This window comes from Hyaena hyaena, unplaced genomic scaffold (assembly GCF_003009895.1).
Source record: "Hyaena hyaena isolate Hyena2069 unplaced genomic scaffold, ASM300989v1 scaffold_414, whole genome shotgun sequence".
Taxonomy (NCBI): Eukaryota; Metazoa; Chordata; class Mammalia; order Carnivora; family Hyaenidae; genus Hyaena; species Hyaena hyaena.
Genome location: NW_024081044.1, coordinates 1,266,796 through 1,287,591, shown reverse-complemented (window position 1 = coordinate 1,287,591; position 20,796 = coordinate 1,266,796). Strand labels below are relative to the sequence as shown.

Genomic DNA, 20,796 nt, shown 5'->3' with positions numbered 1-20,796 from the left:
GGGAGTCAAGATGCTGGGGTGCTGTGCTCCCTTGGTGTGCTAGCCTGATCCCAGAGGGCTTCTGATCCCAGAAGGTGGCCTGGGGCAGGCCCCGACCTCCAGGCACGGCTCCCCAAAGGGCCCACGAAGGCTGGCCCAGCTGGCTCCCGTCCCTGGGGTGGAAGCCTGTCCACCAGGGCCCGGTGGCCTGTTTGGGCCCCGCATCTGCCATATGGGTTCCTGCCAGCCCCCTGCCCCTGTCCGTCCAAGGCGCATGCACCCCTAAGCCCACTGGGTGCAGGGGGCCTGCCCCCATCATGTCCCTTACTGTCCTGTCAGGGCAGGGCTCCTCGTTGAGCCCCTGGGCCTGGGGATGGCTTTGGCTGCCATGGTGTCCCTAGGGCCCCTGCCTTAACCCTCTCTTCCCCTTCTGCTGGGTGCTGGCCTGGAGGACGAAGGGGGCGCTGCTAGAGCAGGATAGTGGGGCCCTCGCCAGAGCTGCCCCTGCTGCAGGGCTGCCTCCTGAGCCTCCGAGCCTGGGTCCAGATTTCCAGTGTTTCTGCCTTTTGTCCTGGAGCTGAGCTGAGCATGCCGGGGGCCGGCGGGGGTGGCATTGTGGGGACGCTGGCTGGGCCGCCAGCCGTAAGATGGCTGCCAAGGGCTAAAATGGCTGCCAGCAGCGCCTGGAGGCGCGTGGCAGCGGGCCTCGCCCGCGCTGGGTCCTCGCTCCCACTCGCTCCTTTGCATCAGGCTAATAGTAATAACAGCAGTAACGGTTCGGGGCAGTGTCCTGGTTTAGAAGGATTTCCTGTCTATCGCGCTCTCCTGGAGCCCCATTTGTCTCTGCCTTCGTCGCTGGCCCATCTCCATCTCTTTGTCGGGTTCCCTCTAGCCTTTCTGTCCTTGGGCTGGATGTGCGCATGCGCGCGGCTTTCTGCCTCCACGTGGCCATTTTCAGGGGCCCTGGGACCACACCCGTGGGGGGACTCCTCTGTCTCCTCCAACTCCACCGGCCCAGGCCCGGAAGGCTGGCGGGGAATGAGTTGGTCCCAGGATGGGTGGGGTCAGTAGCAGGGGCTCCTGGGCGGCAGAGCCCGGAGTCTGTGCCCCTCTGCAGGCTCCGTGTGCTGGTCCTAGGCTGCGCCCTTCCTAAGTTTTGAACGGAGGAGAGGGCAGGCCTGGGAGAGGGAGCAGCCTCGGGGTGCCAGTCCGGGAAGGTTCTCCAGTGGGCCGTCCACCCACCCCCTCAGCCCCTCACCTGCTCCTTCCTGGACAAGCTGGGGGTTGAATCAGGCCCAGATAGCCGGGCATAGGCCAAGGTGAGAGAATGACAAAATTCATACCCACAAGGCACCGTGGCACAGGAAGGTTGCCCTCCTGGGGGTGGGGGGGGAGACCCGCCAGGGCAGAGAGTGCCACTAGCGAAGAGATGGCCTGGGATAGGAATCGCCATCCCTGAACACACCGCAGGGGTGAGCACGAGGGGAGGTGTGGAAGGCTGAGCCCTGATCTGGAGGGGGCGAGGGAACGGCCTTAGCACTTTCCTTGTAAACCTCTCTGGTTTTTTGATTTGTGACAAGATTTATTATTATTTTTTGGAATTAAAAAAAATAAACTGAACAGGTAAAGAATGGGGGAAGTGGGGCCTAAAACTGTCCTGTAGGCAGCCTGTCCTTGCCCATTGGTCACATTGAGGCAGGTGACCAAGAACTTGGCCTGAGCCAAGGCTGGGCCTTCACTCCCATAGGGATGCTGTTCTCACCAGCCCCTGTGACCATCACTCTTCCGTCCCTCCTGAGTGGCCCAGGACACCCTGCTGCAATCTCTTGGGCCCACGTCGTCTTCTTTAGGACCTTCCTTGCCGGTCACTACCCAGTGTGAGCCGCCTGGCTGTGAGGCCAGTGAAGGGTGGACTCTCTGGCCGGTAGGCTGACCTTGGGGTGGTGGGAGAGACCCAGGGGGCAGGGCCAAAGAGTTGGGCAAAGCCCTGGCTGATACCAGGGCACGGTTTCCTGATGCCACCCCCACGTCGTCCTCTTGTGAGCAGCCCTTTCTTTACCAAATGCCTGTCTCCCTCCTGCCCCTCAACCTGCCCTGGCCCCCCTCTGCCACCCTCTCGCCAGCTGTCGTGCCTGGGCAGGCACTTTGGAGGTCCCCATTGTGCCCCCGGCACACAAAGCTTTGAGGACCTGGGGGGCGGGGGCGGGGGGGGGGGCTTTCCCAAGCTCAGCAAAATATTCACACACACGCTCCACCCTGCCCCGGCCCTCTGTGAGCTCCCACCGCACAATGGGCCCTTGTCTCGGGGCTCCCTCTGAGCAGCTGTGGCACTGGGGCATGAGACAGCCCAGACAGGCTGGCACAGAGCGGGCGACAGCGTTAGGGCAAACCTCCCCCCTCTGTGTTGCCAGGCACTGCCTGTAAGCATAAAGGTGAGGGGGGGGGTCAGGCTGACAGGAATGGCTGTAATTAATGAAGTGAGAGAAGGACGGGGCTGCTCCTCTGGGAGCTTGAGCTGAGGGGAGGATGGGGGACCCTTGGGTTCATCCCAGCTGTGCGGGGAGGTGGTCACTGGCTTCCTTCACAGGCACCCTCTTTGCCCTGACTCTTAGCCATTGCCTCCCACTTGAGGGCGACTTTGCCCCCGGGGTGCATGGGGCAGTGTCTGGCGACAGCTTTGGTCATCACCCGGGGTGCTACTGGAATCTGGTTTGTGGAGGCCAGGGCCGTGCCCAGGACGCCCCGCTGTGGAGAGTGATCTGGTTCCTGTGTCAGTAGTACTTCCGTCCTCCTCTCTTCAGGTCTCCCCAGGCCGCGCCCCTCCGACGAGAGGGGGCCATGAAGGTGTTCACGGGGCCGAAGGGGCAGCTTCTCGGCTGTCGTTTGTGGGGCCCTCTGATCTTGACCTAGTCTCCCCTTTGTGTCTCCCGCAGAATCCGGACAATCAGATAGTTCAAACCAGCAAGGAGATGCGGACATCAAACCACTGCCCAACGGTCAGTGCCCCTCCACACCTCCTCCCCCCGGGGTCTGTGCCCCTCCACAACACCCGGGGGCCCGTGCCCCTCCACACACCCCCTGGGGGCCCGTGCCCCTCCACACCCCCTCCCCCCGGGGTCTGTGCCCCTCCACAACACCCAGGGGCCCATGCCCCTCCACACCCCTCCCCCCGGGGGCCCGTACCCCTCCACACACCCCCTGGGGGCCCGTGCCTAGCTTCTTTGGCCTGCCCTCCCCCATTGCTCCCCTCTGCCCTCCCACACCCTGGCTGACCTGGCCTCCCCTCTGCCCCCGTTTCTCCCCCTTTACTCAGCTGCTCCTCAGCCGGACCTCAGCTGATGTCCAAGGGGTGGGGGCTCCCCTGAAGCGTGCTCAGCCCCTGTGGAGACCTGAGGGCCCCGAGGGCCAGCCTGTGTCTGGAACATGAGGCTTGGGAGGAAGCGAGTCAAAGCAAGAGTGAGGAGAGCTTTAGGGAAGCAGGCAGGCAGCCCCTCCGAGCCTTGCCTGACTCACTCCCTTGTCCTTTCCACCCTCCAGGGCACTTAAGTTTCCAGGACTGTTTTGTGACTTCCGGGGTCTGGAATGTGACGGAGCTGGTGAGAGTATCACAGAGTAAGTGAGTTCTTTCTTCCAGCTGGGGCTGAGCAAAACAGATTGGGAGTGTAAGGAGGTGGGACTTGGACCCTATGTGCACCCCCTCCCCGCTGGTGGGGTCTAAGTAGGGGCAGACAGGACTTCCTGGGACACTGTGCCCATTGACACTGGGCTGGGTGGGGCTGAGGTGCCCAGAGAGCCCTGTCTCTCATCTCCACTATTTTGGAGGAAAGAGATCACAACCAAGGGCTCCTCCCCTTAGACCCCCTTCCAGGAGGAAGCTTCTGGGGAGCTGCGCATGACAACAAAACAGGCCCGGTAGGGCCTTCCACACCTTCCAAACCTTCTCGCCTTCTCGCCCTCTCCCAGCTCCTGTTGCAACAGCATCAGGGCCCAACTTCTCACTGGCGGACCTGGAGAGTCCCAGCTACTACAACATAAACCAGGTGACCCTGGGGCGGCGGTCCATCACCTCCCCTCCTTCCACCAGGTGAGCCCAGGGCTCCGGCCCTCCCCTCCCCTCCCCTCCCCCGGGCTGGCTCGGGTGCTGCAGGCAGCTGTACCTCCAAGGCCTGGGTGCTTTAGAAGGTCACCCCCTGTTGAGGGTGTTGACTCCAGAGCAGGCCGGGCCCAGCATGCTCCCAAGCCCCTGAGCTTCCTGCTTTGTGCTGGCGCTGGGCATTTGGCTCTGGGGACACAAGCCCAAACAGGGCGCAGCTCTGCCTGGAAGGCCCTCCCAGTGGTGAGCTAAGAAGGCCTCTCTCTTGGGCAAGTGACATTTGAACCCAGAGGAGCCTCCATCCCAGCCAAGGATGGACATCCGGGTGGGACCCCTAAAGAGGGCTTTGGAGGCCAGAAGAAGGTGTTTCGACCTAAAACCCATGGAAGGGTTTTAGGTTTTAAGCAGCAGGTGCTGGGATGTGTGTTCTAGAAAGTCCCCCTAGCAGCAGCACGTATGCGTGGGGCTGACAGCCAAGTGGAGGCCCTCCCAGCAGGCAGTGGTGAGGAGGGCCTCGTGGGTGGGGCAGTGGCATGAGAGGGAGGGATGGAGCTGAGAGGTGTTTGGGAGGTGGGCACATTCAGCCCTTGTCAGGGGCAGGAAGGGATCCTGTGCTTTTTACACAAAAAGACTTGAGCATTTGGTTCATTGTGAGGTTTTTGGTGTTTGTTTTTATTTGTCATGTTATGATACTATAATGTTTTTGTATTAGTAATATTTTAATATAAAAGAACATAGTATCTTGATCTCTGAATTTTGTAACTTCCTTGGCATTTTTTTTGTCCCTGGCAAGTGCCTCTCGACTTACCCTGGCCCTGGGAACTGATGGGAAGTAGAAGGTGGGGCCACAGAAGCAGTCGAGGGGGGGTGCCCCCTCTTTGACTTGGACAGCTCAGCAGATGCTGGAATCACAGACTGGGAAGGGGCTGGAGGAGGAGGAGCAGAAGACGGGTGGGGTCCCCAGGGATTCTAGGGCCAGGCTAGTCCCTGGGGCGGGGGGTACGCAGCGAGTGCTCGGAACTGCTGCTGTCGTCAAGCCACGCTCCCCACACGGCGGGTCATCAGTGCACACTGGGGAGCGGTTTGGGTACTGGCACGTCCGTCTGTCTTCCCTCGTCCAACCTGATCCCTGTCCTCTTCCCCAGCACCACCAAGCGCCCCAAGTCCATCGATGACAGCGAGATGGAGAGCCCCGTCGATGATGTCTTCTATCCCGGCACAGGCCGCTCCCCGGCAGCCGGCAGCAGCCAGTCCAGTGGGTGGCCCAACGATGTGGATGCAGGTATGGGTGCCGCAAGGCCCACCCAGTGCAGGGCAGCAAGGGCCTCTCCGTCCCTCTCCATTTACCTGGCCGGCCTCCCTCTGCTTCCCCTGCTGTGGGCGGCACTACTTGTCTTCTTGCCTCCTGATCTTCCAGAGGAGGGCGGACCAGGCCAAAGGAGGGAGCAGAGGCGGGGAGCGGGGCTGTCACTGAATCGGCAGCAGAGCCCACAAATGTGGGGGCATCGAAGCAGAGGTCTCCGACGCCGAGCCTCCTCGGCCCCCTAGGATGTCCTGGCTCTGTGGTCCACGTGGTTTAAAGCAGTTTCTTGTTTATTGACTGGGCACTGTTGACATTTGGGGCCACATCATTCTCCACGGTGGGCCATCCTGTGCACTGTAGGCCATTGAGCAGTGGCCCTGGCCTCCACCCACCAGCCAGTGGCAACTGTCCCGTCCTCCCCAAAGCATAATGACCAAAAATGTCTCTGGACATTACTGAGCATCCTCCGGCATAGGGGAGAGGAGATCAGAATCCTCCTGAGTTGAGAACCATTGGTCTGACGGGCCCAGCGTCACGGAGAGGAGCAGAGCCTAGGGAAGAATGACCAGAGTCGTTTCCCAGTCCCGCAGGAAAGGTAGGGAAGGGCGAAGGTCTAAGGGAAGCTAGCCCAGTCCTCTCAACACGCCCTAACCACCCCTTTCTCGGTGAAGCGACCCACCTTCACGTCCGGTCTTGCTGGGAGACGGGAGATGTGAGCAGGCCCAGAGAGCCCAGATGGAAGGGAGGGCAAGTGTGTGCACGTGTGCGCTGGCACATGTGTGTGTGCATGCACATATAAATGGATGAGGAGGCCGGCTGCAGGATGTTTCTGCCTGACCCACTGGTGGTACAACCTGCGTGTATTCACGAGGCCCGGGCTTCTTGGGCCAGAGAGTGTGACCCACATGTGGGGGTTGTACACGGGGCACGTCTGCTCTGGTCAGGCCTGGGGCTTTGCCCTCGAAGCCGCAAGAGGAAGGTCTGACCCGATGTCCCCTTTGCCTGGTGTTTTCCAGAAGTGTCTCCACAGAGATGGGCCAAGTGGATGGACAGGGGCAGGAACTGGGGGACACAAGGCAGAGGGGTGGGGAGGTGCTCCTGCTTTCCTGCTGCCCAGACACAGGCTCCCTGGGGGGGAAGGCAGAAGTGGAACGGGGGGCACCGTAACCACTGTGAAGCTCCCCTCTGGGGGACAGCTCCCTGCAAGTCTTTGGGTGCCTCTCCCAGGGTTTCCTCGTGGCCGGCACAGCCCAGATGCTTCTCCGGGGGAGAGAGAAGGGGTTGAAAAGGCCCTGAAGACTCCCCAGCCAGGGCCTCAGTTAAGTGACTGTCCCCTCAAGGACTCCGGTGCCTTGAGAGCCACATCCACACAGCTGTGTCCTGGGGCTCAGCCCCCGGGTCCCTCTGCCCAGACCTGGTTCCCAAGGACATGTCCGCTCCCTGGCTCCTGCTCTCGGCTGTCTGCTCTGGTGCCTGCCGTCCCTGCTCCTTCCAGCTGTCATGCCGCGCACGGCCCCAGCATCCTCCTGCAGCACCCGTGGCTCCCCGCTTCCCCTCTTCTCCTCCATGCCCGCCTCCCCCACCCCACTGTGTTGCTTCCCCGTGCTGCGACAAATCGCCAATTAAGCAGCCCAGCTGCAGGACAGGGAACAGCTGGGGAGGCGCTGTGCGGCCACGGGGACAGCTGTGCACAGCTGGCAGGGGTGCTCCCCACCCCCTCACCGTGCCAGCTATCAGGTGGCACACAGCTGCTGCCAGATAACACCTCTGCTGGCGGCTGGGAGTTCGCCCTCCCCCCCGCCTCCCTCTGCAGTTATGCCTGCAGCCCCCTCACCCCCCATCCAAACAGATCCTGTGCCTCTGAGATGGCAGCTCTGGAGACCTGCTCCACCTCTTACCCTCCCAGCCCTGGGCACGGCCTCAGGGCTCAGCCCAGGACCGGGGACAGACGCCCCCGGAGGACCTGGCCCAGGGGCCCTGCTGTGTCATAGCATCATTTGGACATCGTGCCCTGGGCTCAGAGATGAACTGGGTTGGCAGCGTCAGGATCTAGGATGGTACAGGCAGAGCTCTGATGGGGTGTGCTCTGTGCCCCTGTCACCCCCCGAAAGCCGTCCCAATCTCTGGCACAAGGAGCAGAGCAAAGCCTCGAAATGTCCCGTCCTCGGGATGCCCTGGCAGGGGAGTCCTCTCCTGTCCAGCTCTGCGCCCAGAGCCCACCCAGGCCCTCCAGCCCCTTCCCCACTCTCTTGTCGGTACGGCGTCACCCCCGTGATCCCTCTTGAGGACTGGTGGCTTCTTCCTACCAGAGCCTCCCCCAGTCCAGGCCCCACAGAACAGATCCCAGCCCGTGCTTCCTTGAGGTCCCCTCGGCCCTGAAGCTGGCTCCCTAGGGCGCCCCCCGCACGCCTTGCCTGCCCCCTGCCCCTGCCTCCCACCCTTGCATTCTGTGCCCTCTGAACTTCTTCTCCACTCGTCAGAGAGCAGGATGGGCCCCCTTGCCCATCCCCTCCCCAGCACACCCAAGGGCCCTCCTCTTCCTCTCCCGTCAGAACTACCTGTAGCTGGCCAGTCGGAGCCGGAATTGGGCAAAGGAGGCAGGAAGGCGTGTGGTGGGGCAGGGGCAGCCGGGAGGGGGCCCGAGGAGAGAAGGAGCTGGCCGCTGGCTTCCCGCCCGCCCTTGCTGTCACCCCGGCCCGGCTAAACCTGCCCTGTGTTGCCGATTCCTCCCCCCAGGCCCGGCTTCTCTAAAGAAGTCAGGAAAGCTGGACTTCTGCAGTGCCCTCTCCTCTCAGGGCAGCTCCCCGCGCATGGCTTTCACTCACCACCCGCTGCCTGTGCTTGCTGGAGTCAGACCAGGTGAGAACTGCGGGGCCCGGAGGGGGGCAGCGGGGGAGGCGGGGGGCCCGCGGGCCAGGTCAGGGAGCTAGGGTGACCCTGAGCGCGTAGGCAGAGGGCCTGGGGACGGGCCTTCCCTCCAAGGCGGCACCCCTCACCTTGTTCCCAAGCTTCTCACCCACCCCCCCGGCGTGTGCAACTGTGCCCGGGCGCGTGCATGTGTGCTTGCATGTGTGCCTGGACGCGTGCACACGTGTGTGCTTGTGCGGCACAGGCCCATCCTGAGACCCTCTCCGACTTGCCGCGTGACTAGCGAGGCGTCAGGCCCGCTCCTGCTCAGTTCTTTCCTCCTGCAGCTGCGGGGGGGGGGGGGGGCAGGCTTCTCCCTCGGCCCCCCTTCCACCCCTTCTGTCCTGGCTGCTGGCTGAGCCCGGGCCCGTGTGGGGGCCCAGGTTGACGAGAGCCCTCGTGGGGACCCAGGCTCCCTTCTCAGGGCCCCCCTGCCCTTCTCCGGAAGCGAAGGGCCGGGCCACGGGGGACGAGTGCTGGCACCTGGGTTGTTTTCCGGGGAGAGGAACGCGGGGAGAGGAACGGGCCGCTGCTGTGGGGGGCTGTCTCGCCTCGGTCTTGGGGGAGGGGGCTCGGTGGGCGCGGGGGGGGGAACACCTGGGTGCTCCGGAGGGGGATGGAATCGGGCAGGCAGTTGTGGGAGCCGAGCCCTCATCCCTGCCACTCCCTCGTTGGCTGTTTCTCCCCCGCCCTTGGTACCCTCCTGGCAGAAAGAAGCCCCTGCCCCGTGTCCGCCTGCCCGCCGTCTCATGGGCCCTTCTGTAGGGCGCGGAGAAGAGTGAGGTTTACCCTCTCGGCTTCCTCCTCGGGGCCTCCTGGCTGAGAGCCCAGAGGCAGCCTGCGCTGGGGCAGGGTGTGGTGGCCGCGAGGTGGGGGCGGGGACCCCAGCCCTCCGAACAGGCAGCGGGAGCGGGAGGGCGGCAGCCCCAGCTCGGCTCAGCTTTTATGAACTCCAGAGAGAAGCCAAGTTTCCTCAGCCCCCTAATGAAACTGAGAGCAAGAGCGAGCTGATTGGAAACAGACTGGAGGGGGAGGACTCGGCTCAGGGAAGAGCTGGGGCCTGCGCAGGGGTGGGAGTCGAATGTAGGGAGGACGCGTGTGCGAGGCCGGCGGGGCTGAGTGCTCAGGAACGGGGCCTGGGCGCCGTGGCCAGACGCACGGTCATTTGTATGCAGGAGCCGGGGTGCCTCCCACACAGGCAAGGGGCCCTGTCTCCACCCAGAGCCCGGGAGCTGTTGGCCTCCTGTGTCCCTCAGCCAGGCTCCCACCTGGGCCCTGGACCGGGGTGAAGCCAGTGCGGCACTCACCGTGACACAGAGTGTCAGGAGGCACCGAATCCCTGGTTGTCAAGATAAATGATATTTCATGTCGGATTTTTAAAAATTAAAACCAGTGCAAAAAACATGCGACGAACGAGGATCAATGTTGTAAACAAAAGAGGGGACTGGCCTTGTGCTTGCCCCGTCCCGCTTGGTTCATGTCGCTCTGACACCAGCCCTGGTTCTAATCAAACTGTATTTACAGGTAGACAGGCAGCTGGCTGACAAGCCCCAGTTTGCCAATTTGACTTTTTAAAAATATTGCACTGAAGTGTTACTTACCTCGTGGGCACCTGGGTGGCTCAGTCAGTTAAGCCTCCCACTCTTGATTTCGGCTCAGGTCATGATCCCAGGGTCGTGGGATGGAGCCCCGCATTGGGCTCTGCGCTGAGGGTGGAGCCTGCTTAAGATTCTCTCTCCCTCTGCCCCTCCCTCAGTCATGCTTGCAAGCAGGCATGCTCTCTCAAATTAAAAAAAGGGCGCCTGGCTGACTCAGTCAGTAGAGCTGCGGCTCTTGATCTCGGGGTATTGAATTCAAGCCCCACGTTGGGTGTAGAGATTATTTAAATAAATTTAAAAGATGTTACTTTTTTAACAAGTAAATTACTTTAAAAGGTAATTTACTTTTTTAAAAAAGTAAATAAAATTTAAAAACGTCAGTTGCTGAGTTACCTGGCACAGCTTTAAGGGTCTCACCGGAGGCCAGCACCCCGCTCTCCCCACCCCGGCCCTGCTCCTCCCCCATTCTCCCTTTTCCTCTGGCTCCTCAGTGCTCTGCCTGACCGGCGGTCCCCCCCCCCCACTGTCGTCCATCGCGCCCCCACCTGCCTCCTAGGCCCTGATGCCCTTTTCTTCCCGCTCACATGCGCGCAGGGAGCCCTCGGGCCACAGCCTCAGCGCTGCACTTCCCCTCCACGTCCATCATCCAGCAGTCGAGCCCGTACTTCACGCACCCGACCATCCGCTACCACCACCACCACGGGCAGGACTCGCTGAAGGAGTTTGTGCAGTTTGTGTGCTCGGACGGCTCGGGCCAGGCCACCGGACAGGTGAGTCCAGCGGGCCCCAGGAGCCCCGCCACAGCTCATCTCCGCATCTGTCCGTCTGTCTCGGGGCTCACAGGGAGAGGGTCCAAAAGCCAGGAGCCCTGCTGGGGCTGGAGCAGCAGAAAGCCAGTGGTGCCAAACACCTCGAGCTTCTGGATCTGGGGGTAGGGGTCTGCGTATGATGCCAGGGTCTGTCTGTCACAGTCCAGAGAAGGGCAGGGCAGTGACTGGGCCCAACTTGCTCGGGCTCCCTGCCCTCCCCTCGGTCTCCATTCCCCCAGTAGGAGTGTATCCGTGACCTATCCGACCTGGCCTGGGCTCCTTACCTCCTAATACCCCTCTTCAAACCTCAGGGCTACAAGGATTTGGTAGGTTCTAGACCAAGATCTCCCAACCTTGGCACTGTTGACATTTGGGGCTGTTCATTCTCTGTTCTGTGGAGCCATCCCATACGCTGGGGGGTACTGAGCAGCCTCTGAGGCCCCTGCCCACTCAATGCCAGCAGCATCACCCCCTCCCAGCCCCGATGACCAAGATGTCTCCAGGCTTGGGTGTGCCCCGGGGCCATCATGGTTTCCTAGTAAGAAGGCCCTTGTGGAGGAAAGGCCCCCTTCCGCAGGAGCTGTCACGGAGGCTCCTGCCAGCAGAACTCTTAACCAGAGGCTCCCAAATCAGTCACTGTTCTGGAGCGAAGCCCTTGTGCTCCTCAGCCTGGGAGACACTGGTTCCCCACAGAGCTCTGACGCCCCACTGCCCTTGTCCGTCGGCAAGCCCGACGGCACGGTCACTGACAAGCAGAAACACAGGCCGCTCAGCAAAGGGGTTATTCCAGATGGTGGCGGGCCAGAGGCGACCCTTCAGTGGGACCCTGGTTCCCCCTCAGTCCCTGGGAGACCGCTCCAGGTTGGGACGCGGGTGGTCTCTGGACCTCTGGGAAGGTTCTAGAGCCCCAGCAGCACACTGTGCAGTGAGAAGGCCCAGTTCCTCTCCCTGCAACTGGTTGAGGCAGGAAACCGGCTGTGAGAGATCAGGTGGAGAGGATGCTCAAAGGGCTATGGTGGGGAATGGCGTTTGGAAGTCCGCGCCAGAGGCAGCCCAGGGAGAGCCATGGGCGGCCCTTGGCCACTCAGCCCAGTACTGCCTCAGGGCGCCCTGTGCAGACAGAGTAGGCATTTTCTAAGCGCTGTGTATTGATTTAGGGGCAGGGCTACGGCTCAGCCTCCTCGCTCTCGCTGTCCAGAACGGAAGCCAGTCCTCTTCCGTCTTGTGTCCTCCCTCCTTCCGCTTTCTTTGTTTCCTTTCCTCCCTTTCCCTGTGAGGTCTTCTTTTGCTGGCTCTGTAGCTCCTTAGCACACTCAGAGCCTCGCCCACCTCTCTGGACAAGCTCTGTCCACTCGCAGGGGCATGGAGGGAGAAGTGGCCATGACCCCCGACGGCTATAACACCTCCTTCAGCGATGCCAGCAAAGTCTACGGGAGCTGCCAGCCCATGTCCCAGCATCCAAGAGGCCTGGGGTCTGGAATATGGATCAGAGAGGCCAGGAACTCTACCTTGCTTGCCTTCTTGCCCACAGAGGCAGCTGGGGGTTGGAATCCAAATGAGACTGACCTGAAGGACCAGTTTAGCCCAGAGAGCCAAACCTGACCCACAGGACCCTCAAGAGTATGGGTCAGTCCATCCTTAAGCATCCTGATGATGGCTGGGTCCTGAGCCACTCCCTTGACTTGACCATTCAAGATTAAGGGCTTACTTGGTCCAGAAGGTTTTCTTCTCAAGGCAGATGCTTGCTCCACGGATAAAACACCACAGACAGGAGGGCAGACAGTCACCCTGGTTAAACAGAGAGTCTAGCCCGGCCGGGGAGTCTCTCTCTGGGTTTCCTCTTGTGGCCTGTTGTGCCAAGAGCCAGGGGGAGGGGGTGGGCAGGGGGGAGGGCTGCCTTCAGTGAGCCTGCTCCATGGGGCTCAGCTTCTGAGAGAAGGCTAGAGACGCCACCAGGCTCTGGAGGAGGAGAGAGCCAGAGGTCCCGGGCTCTGCAACTGACCTGGTGGCACAGAGTGGCAGGACCAAGCTGCACTCATTCCGTGGCCACCTCCAGAGCAACGGTTCTCAGTCTCAGCCCGCACGAGAGTCACCTGGAGGGCTCACTAAGCATAGCTGCCTGGGCCTCGCCTGATCCTGCTTCAGCAGGTCTAGGGTGGGGCCGGGAATCTGCATTTCTTCCCAATTCCCCAGTGATGCCACTTCTGGTCGGGTGACCCCGCTTTGAGACTCACTGATCCAAAGCCTAAAGGAGCAAATCCCTAACCTTTTTGAGAACCTGAAGTTACAGATCGTCTTTGGAGAAAAATACACGCGCACAGAAATGTCACAGTTTGCAGAAGGGTTCTAGGCGCGCCTGTGTTCATCCTTGGACCACAGCACGCGGCCCTGTTGGAGAAGAGCTGAATCAGTAAAGGCCAAGGCCAAATGGAGATACCACTCAGGAGACGCAAAGGGCAGACGGAGAATGCCTGGTTAGCTGTACTTCTGGCAGAGAGAAGAGGCCACCGAGTGAACGCAATGGAGAAGTCACAGGGCCTGGTGGGATGGCGTGACTCTGGGAGGCTCTGGGAAGACTGGTCGTAGCTCGGCCTCGCCCAGCAACACGGAGCAGCCAGGCCTGCGCCTTCATCTGTCAGAGGAGAGTGAAGAGCTATCCCTGCCTCCAGGTTCCTTCTAGCTCTTCACTCGTGAGGTTTTAAGGCACCACAAAATCATAAGACTTTGAGATTTTAAAAACCTCAACTTGTACCCCAATCAGAGCTGAGACATCCTAGCCTGGTTGGAAGCAACTTCCGGAAACTAAATGTCATACAGCAGCAGCTTTCAATGTCTGGCCATATGGGGCTGGGATTGGCTTTATTAAGTGCGATTAACGATTTAGATCCTCCTGAGGGGAGACAGGGTCTGAGGACTAGAAGGAGGCGCGGGCCACCCTATGGGAGCAACAGCTGCCTGGAAGGCCACGTGTCCCAGGTCCTTGGGGGCCCAAGCCCAGGATGGCCTGGGGTGAAGGAGTAAGGCTGTGATCTGTTGGGATAGTCCTAGCTCCTGCCCTGGTGGAGGATAGGCAGCAGACAGCCTATAGGAATGGGGGGAAGGCAGATGCCGCTTGCATTTTGGCCTCACCCCTGCAGGGCTGGAAACCCCTGCCCTCTGGCCTCTGCTTTTGCCTGCTTCTGAAATGATACCTGGTGCAAAGGGTGTCCAGCCCAGGACACAAACAGGAACCAGTAGCCCCTGCTTGCTTTCATCAGGGGCCTCTGAGTGCGCAGGAAAGATCAAGTCAAGGGAACCATTTGGAGGGATGATGTTGGGCCACGGTGCTGGTCATTAGCTGGTCATTAGAGATGAAGAGTGGTGGGTGGAACAGCCAGAGGTCAGAAGGGCGTGGCCAGCACCAGTCAGCTGCGAGGCTTGATGGCTTTCAAGTGCAGCAGATGGACTGTCGGATTCAGCTCAGTTGGTGGGACTTGACACGGGCCGCACGGGCCACACAGAGGTGGAGTCTGCAGGTGTGTTGGGGAGCCTGGGAGGCAGCCTACTTCAGAGGCTCTAGCGAAGGTCAAGAGCAGCTTCGAAAAAAGGGGCAGAGAGAGAGATGGATGGTGGCTTAGGGTATCTTGCTGGCCCTACGTTGGGGATGGTGTTTTCTGGGTAGGCCTTGAAGGACATGGGAAAGGGTGTTGTAGACAGAGGGTTCTGCAGGGAGCGCGTGTGCAACTCCTGCTCAGGCTGTGTTCCAGGAAGCCCAGGTGGTCGGCAGTGGGAAGTACTTGGGAGGAGGGGAGCGTAGGGGCATGGATGGTGGAGGCACCCCATCTGGGCTCCACCACATGGGCCTTGAATGCTCAACTGGGGAGCAAGTATTTTATGTTACATGCAGTCGGAGCTGTGGAAGGGAAGGGGAGAAGCCTGAGGACCTTTGGATTTGGAGAGGAAGGTTGGGATGAGCCTGCTGGAGAGAATCCATAGGATCCCAAGAATCAGACAGACATGGTTATGAGTTTCAGGCCTCACCAGTTACAGCTGGGTGACTTTGGATAAACCACTTAGCTGCACGGAGCCTCAGTTTCCCCCGTTGTGAAAGGGGGAGAATAGAGTTTCCCTTGCATCAGCGTTTCCCACCCGTGACACTATTAACAATTGGATTGTTGAGCCTTTATCCTGGGAGCTATCTCGTGCACTGCAGGGTGTGTAGCAGCAGCCCCCGCCGCCACCCCCAAGACCCGACCCCCCAAGTTTTGCTGCCCAAAATGTCTCCAGACAGTGCCAGCGTCCCCTGCCGGGGCAGAACCCACCCCACCGTCCCTGCCCCAAGCCATGGCTTCTGCCTTCCAGGGCTGGAAGGTGGGACACAACACAAGTCACGTGCCTGGTGCAGAGCTGAGCACTGAGACACTGAGCTGATGAGTACACGGTTGGCACAGGGGAGACCCTTCGGGAGTCTCACTGTCCTCGTCCGGGTGAGACCAGGGACCAGAATCCAGGCTTCTGGAGACATCAAGGGAGTAGACTCCGCAGGGTTCCGCCACCAACAGGAGCGCAGGAACCTCCCAAGGTCTCACACCTGGCTGGCTGCGTGGCAGAGCTTTGCCCCTCGGGACAGGGTCCCGTTTAGGACTTAGAGGTCTGGCCCAGCCCAGGCAGCAGGTGGTCGTCGAGGGGACCTCTGCTCCCCAGAGCAGCAGGAGAAGTGTGTCCAGAGCTCCAGGGAGGCGCGCTCTGCCCCTCCCCGCGGTGCCTACGCCCCCTGAATCCCAGAGGCTGATGCACCCAAGGCCACGTACGGGTCTGGGGAGGAAACTCGAATCTGAGGCACGAGAGAGGAAATAAAGACAAGGAGTGGGCCTGCTGATCAGGCATCCCAGGCTTCCGAGGCCACTGTACAGGGAGGTTCTCTCAAAGAGCCTCTTGGGAACTGGACCAGCGATGGATTTTCCTCTCGGGCTGTTCTGTAGAGAATAGGCCGGCACCCCCGGGGTCGTCAGGCTGCCGGAGCCAAGGGAGAGCCCCCCCTCCGCCCAGCGCCCAGCATCTCTGCAGGCCATGATGTGGGGTGGACGCTGGAGGGCCTGAAGTTCTTGGCTGGGTCAGCTGGCCCCACCCCAGGGGCCCACACAGGGAGGCATGCGTGTGTGTTCCGGGGGCAGTGGGGGGGTCAGCTGGTGCATCTTACCTGCTGAGGGAGAAGGTCTTCAAGAGCATGAGTTCTAGCTGCAGCTGCTCATGTGGCTAGGTGGCATGTTTTAGTACCTAAAACATGTTTCCTAAGAAATAACAGACCACTCGTCGGACACCCCCTTTCGTCCCTCCCTCGACTTCAAAAGAGGACCACCAAAAAAAAAAAAAGAGAAACACCTGAGAGACCAAATAGAAGCCTCACACCCTCACCCACCCTGTGCCCCGGAGGAGAGGACCCCATCCTGCATCTTCTACCGGGAGCGCCGGCTCTCAGCAGCGAGCTGGCGTGGCCGCGCAGGGGAGCGTGTGTCTGTGTGTGATGTGCCTTCATGCGTCACTCTATTTATGTTGTTCGCAGCCCAACGGTAGCGGCCAGGGCAAAGTCCCGGGGTCATTTTTGCTACCGCCGCCGCCTCCAGTGGCCAGACCTGTGCCCCTTCCTATGCCTGATTCCAAATCCACCAGCACTGCCCCAGACGGCGCCGCCTTGACTCCTCCATCACCTTGTAAGTGGACGATGAAACCGAAACCACAACGCCCAGCATCCCTGGCCCATCCAAACAGCCTCCACTGCAAAAAGAAAGACCCCTGCCCCGCCCACCGCCAAAGCACCCCGGCCCAGAGTGCCATGGAGCCTCCCCCCCCCAACCCCGGACAAGAGCAGAGCTGAGCCCCTCCGTCACGGCCTCCTGGGCCTCAGTTGCACCAGCCAGCACCCCATGAGCCCCCCCCCCGCCCACCCGCTGCTCCCAGCCGGGGCCCCTGGCCCAGGCCCCTCCGGGGGGCGGGAGGGGGAGCACAGTGGGCACGCAGGCCGGGGGCGCTGGCCAGGGTTGGGGGGGCGGGGAGGCACAGCCATGCCATCTCCATGCCTGATTGCTGTTGTTTTTCATTTTTCGTTTTTTTCTTTTTTTTTTGATTTTTGTTGTTTCGTTGTGCCCCGCTACACCAAAGAAATTAAATGTGACCACAAGGCGACGCCACCACCATCCCCTTTTGGCCTTGCCCCCTCACCGCCATTCGGGGCCCTTGGGCCTCCAGCAGTACAGCAAGCCAGCCCCTGACCGCCTCCCCTTCAGTCTCACATTTGGTTTCTCGTTGTTCCTCTTTTTTTTTTTTCCCCCTTCCCATCCTTTTCCCTTCCCCAGGTTGAATGTTCCAAGGACGAGGGCGGGCTCTGGGCCTCAGCTGATTTCATCTCTCTCTCTCTCTCTCTCTCTTTCTCTCTCTCTCTCTTAACCAATGACAAATTTTGTCAAAGGGAAAAGAAAAATCTGAGTTGAGAGGCCCGAGGTAGACCCGACGCGTGAAGGACAGGAGAGGTGGAGGGTGGGCGGCGTGCCGTCTTCGGGCAGCGGGGTGGGTGGCGCGGGCGCCCTGTGGGCCGGCAGGACTTCCTGGTCAGCAGTGGGGCGGGGGGGGGGGCGGCCCATCTCACTTTCCTCCGTCTCGCGCTCTCTGTTGCCTTCTTTCCCGTGGTTTGAGTTCTTTTCCCCTCTCCATCCTCTTCATGCCATCTTCCCATCTACATCCGCCATAAGACACGAAGTCATGGTCATGGTCATTGGAGGTGGGCAGGGTGGGGGACGAGGCACCAGGCTGCAGGGTGGCAAGGGGGCGCCCTGGACAGAATCTGGTGAGCACGAAGTCCCTGGGGTGTGTCTGGTAGAGGGCGTGGGGGGGGGGTCCCTGGCAGTCTGTGACACTCCTTGTCCCTTCTGGGGACATCCCCTCTAGTGGGGCTGCAGGACCCATTCCCTCCCGTGGGGCTCCAGCCAGAAGACCTGAGGAGAGCGCAGGGGTGTTTGGCTGCCCCTTTGCGCCCTCAGGCTCCAGAACAGCCGCCCCTGGGCGCCGAGGCCCGAGGGCACTGGCAGGCCCTCCAGCCTCCTCCTCTGGCGCCCCGGGCCCACACCCACCAGAGGACGAGAGGGCCGGCTGCGCCTGAGCCTTGCCACCTTTGGGGTCCCAGCTGGCAGCCAGCTCCTCTCTCTGACCCTGTCCCACCCCGCGTAGCCCTCCGGTGGCCCCTTCAGCTTCCCTGAGCCATCAGCCCCATCCTTGGGCCCGCCCGGTGTGGCTAAGTGGTGCAGCACCCATGTAGGGGCTCTGGTTGGAGAGCGGGCATGGCTGAGGCGCCCTTCCTGGAGCAGGGTGGGGCCAGCCCGCCGGAGCTCCCACCCTCCTGCCCTCCCGGGCTCCCTCTTTCCAGGCCCGGGAGGGACAGCGGGAAAATAAGGGGACCTTACTTCAATGAGGGCTGTCCTCAGCCCTGCTCGGTGCCTGGTTAGGTAACAGAACAGGGTCTGTGGGACCTCGCTAACGCCTCTGGGGCCCCCCCTCACCCTGGGCCAGGAGAGAGGACGGCTGGCTGAGGCGGAGCGCTGGGGGTGGGGGACGGTGTGTGCTCCTGGTCAGTGAGAGGACGATGGGACCCCTCCGGCCTGGCCTTCCCACTGCCGGCCTACGCCCTGGCAGCATGGTCTAATCCAGTCTCTCCCTCTCTCAGCAGCCCCAAAGGGCAGTGCCCGGCAGGCCCTAAGGCCTCACGGGGTCTCTCCCTCTCTCCCCTGCTCCCCACAGCATTCGCAACGACAGGCGCCTCCTCTGCCAACCGGTTTGTCAGCATCGGACCCCGGGACGGCAACTTTCTGAACATCCCACAGCAGTCTCAGGTAGGAGGCCCCACCCACGCTGTGGATGCGGGCAGGGGGCAGGGGGTGGGGGGCATAGGCAGCGGCGGGGGCATCTGGGGGAGAGCCCGCTTCCTTGGGGCCGATCCGGGAGAAGGGGCTAGTGCAGGGCTGCAGCGCCCGGGCTTCGGCGTGCCCAGCTGAGCCTGCCTCCCCAGGCAGCCCCCAGGTCCTCTGGCTAATCAGCTAATTGGATAATTAGCTCTGACAGCCCCGGCCCTGGGGAAGGCGGCCAAAGACCCGAGGCTAGAGGCGCTCTGGGCCAGGCCTGGTGGAAGCCCGAGGCCCCGTAGGGAAGGGGACAGCGTCTGCCTGTTGCTCTCCTCCCGCCCCAGCTGGGAGCCCTGGCCCCCAGCCCTCCTTTCTTCCTTGGCTTTGGGTGGGCTGGGCGAGGGCTGGAGGAGGGGCAGAGCCGTCCTGCTGGGCTGCACGCCCAGAGACTCTGGCACCCAGGGCAGGGCAGGGCCTGTTGCCACCCTGGAGGCCCCTCCCGCAAGTCCCCGGGAGTCCCGTCAGAGGGGAGGCTGGGCTGCTGGGGCCTCCAGTCGAGCCCCCCCTCCCCAGTCTGTCCCCAGTCCTCACAAGGAGACCTCCAGTCCCCCTGCTGGGGTCTCCTGGATCCGCCTTCGTACACGCATCCGTGCACATGCATGCATGTGGACCCCCTCCACCCTGTGCCTGCTGCCCGCCCTAAGGCTGGGAATAGCCCCCCGGAGCCCAGGGCCCTAGGGTGCAGGGTGGACCCACCTCGGGAGCAGGGCAGAGGCTGCTTGTACAGTGTGGGGCTTCTCGGAAAAGAACATGCAAGTATCTTTCTTTTTCACGGATTACAAAAAAACAGCACCCTGTGAGCCCCAGGCGGTGGAGGCTTTCGCGGCCCCAGGAAACCCACCTCAGCCCAGGGCCCCAGGGCCACCTCTTTTGGCTCCTGCTGCTTTAGTGCTCTGAGGCCTGAGTCCAGAGAAAGTTGGTGGATGGAAGTTTTGTGTGTGTGGTTTGAGGTTTTGTTTTTTTTCCCTTTTCCTTTCCCTCCCTCAAAAAAAAAAAAAAAAAAAAAGCCAAAAAACTTTGTCAAACTTCAAACTTCAGAGCTCCCTAGTGGCAAGGAGGGGAGGGGAGGGGAACTTCAACCCCCTCCAGCTTCCCACCCCCTTTCCCCAGAGTCACGTCTGACCCGTCTGGTTTCCAGGAGCAACCAGACATGATGTAACACCCAGATGAACTTGAACTTGGGGGTGTTGAGAAGAAAAACAATGGCTCCGAGCAGGGGCTGGAGCCAGCCCCCTCCGCTGCTCTGTGCCAGGGAGGCCGAGAGAGCCCTGCTGGCAGAGGGCGGGAGGGGGTGCCAGGGGAAGGGACAGCAGGCGGGCCTCCCCTCCTGGCTGTGGGCTGGCACCAGGCAGCGGGGCTCCATCGCACTCGCGCCCGCCCTCCCTCCCTCCGCCCCAGCCGCCTAGAGCTCTGGCTGTGTCCCCTGCTCACTCTTGGGGACCACTGCTGGAGTCCTCCCCCCACTCAGCCTGTTTCCGCCTCCGTGTGCTTTCCCTCCTTCACTCGCTCTGCACTTTGCTTAGACTTTGGGGCCAAGTCAGAGTTTGAAGCAAGTTTGGGAAATGGTTTTTCTTCCTCTTGTGTGGCAAGGGGCCTGGGCCCCCGGGCCTCAGCAGGCAGGTGTGTCCGGGGGTGACGCTGGGGGAGACTGGAGCCGGACAAGCCCAGCCCAGCCGAGAGAGAGAGCCCTTGGGCCTGGGGGCAGGCAGGCGGCTGCAGCGGGCGCAGGGGGTACAGTGGGGGGCGGTTTCCACAGTAACCAGTGACTTTAGCTGACCTCCGGAGCACCAGATGGAGAGAGAACAATAGAATGAGGGAAGAAAAGAGAATTTTAGCAATTTTGTCATTCCCTGGGCAGCGCTTTTTACTTAGTTTTAATCAATTTTGGACCTGGCTCGGAGCAGAAAGGGTGAGCAGAACAAGTCACTTTGTGCTTGGCAGCAGATGCCCCCCCTTTCCTGGGCTCCGTGAGGAGGCCCTGGGGAGCTTTCCTGGAACTGCCTCCGTCCCTCACTCTGGGACTGGAACCGGAGTCTTCCTCTGGGGGGTGGGCTCCCCCATCTGACCACTGGTGGTTGTCCCCCCTGCTGTGCAGCTCGGGGTGGGGGTGGGGGCCCAAGGGGGCCAGCCTGGGGTCTGGGCTTGGTCTGACAAAGCCAGGGGCCACGCAGGCCCTCCA

General features: G+C 61.4%; 1 protein-coding gene across 7 annotated transcripts in view; it reads left to right on the top strand.

Annotated features, from left to right (window-relative positions):
* Nucleotides 1-20,796, top strand: part of NFIX (nuclear factor I X) — a 94,833-nt gene that overhangs the window by 71,848 nt on the left and 2,189 nt on the right. For 4 of the 7 annotated variants that reach the window (XM_039252265.1, XM_039252264.1, XM_039252260.1 and 1 more), the window contains 8 exons: nucleotides 2,913-2,975; nucleotides 3,517-3,591; nucleotides 3,943-4,063; nucleotides 5,218-5,354; nucleotides 8,112-8,234; nucleotides 10,475-10,650; nucleotides 16,232-16,379; nucleotides 18,457-18,548. In XM_039252265.1, the coding sequence (XP_039108196.1) occupies nucleotides 2,913-2,975; nucleotides 3,517-3,591; nucleotides 3,943-4,063; nucleotides 5,218-5,354; nucleotides 8,112-8,234; nucleotides 10,475-10,650; nucleotides 16,232-16,379; nucleotides 18,457-18,548 (935 nt within the window). The remainder of the gene's footprint in view (nucleotides 1-2,912; nucleotides 2,976-3,516; nucleotides 3,592-3,942; nucleotides 4,064-5,217; nucleotides 5,355-8,111; nucleotides 8,235-10,474; nucleotides 10,651-16,231; nucleotides 16,380-18,456; nucleotides 18,549-20,796) is intronic. The other 3 variants (XM_039252261.1, XM_039252262.1, XM_039252263.1) reach the window with 3 other exon arrangements.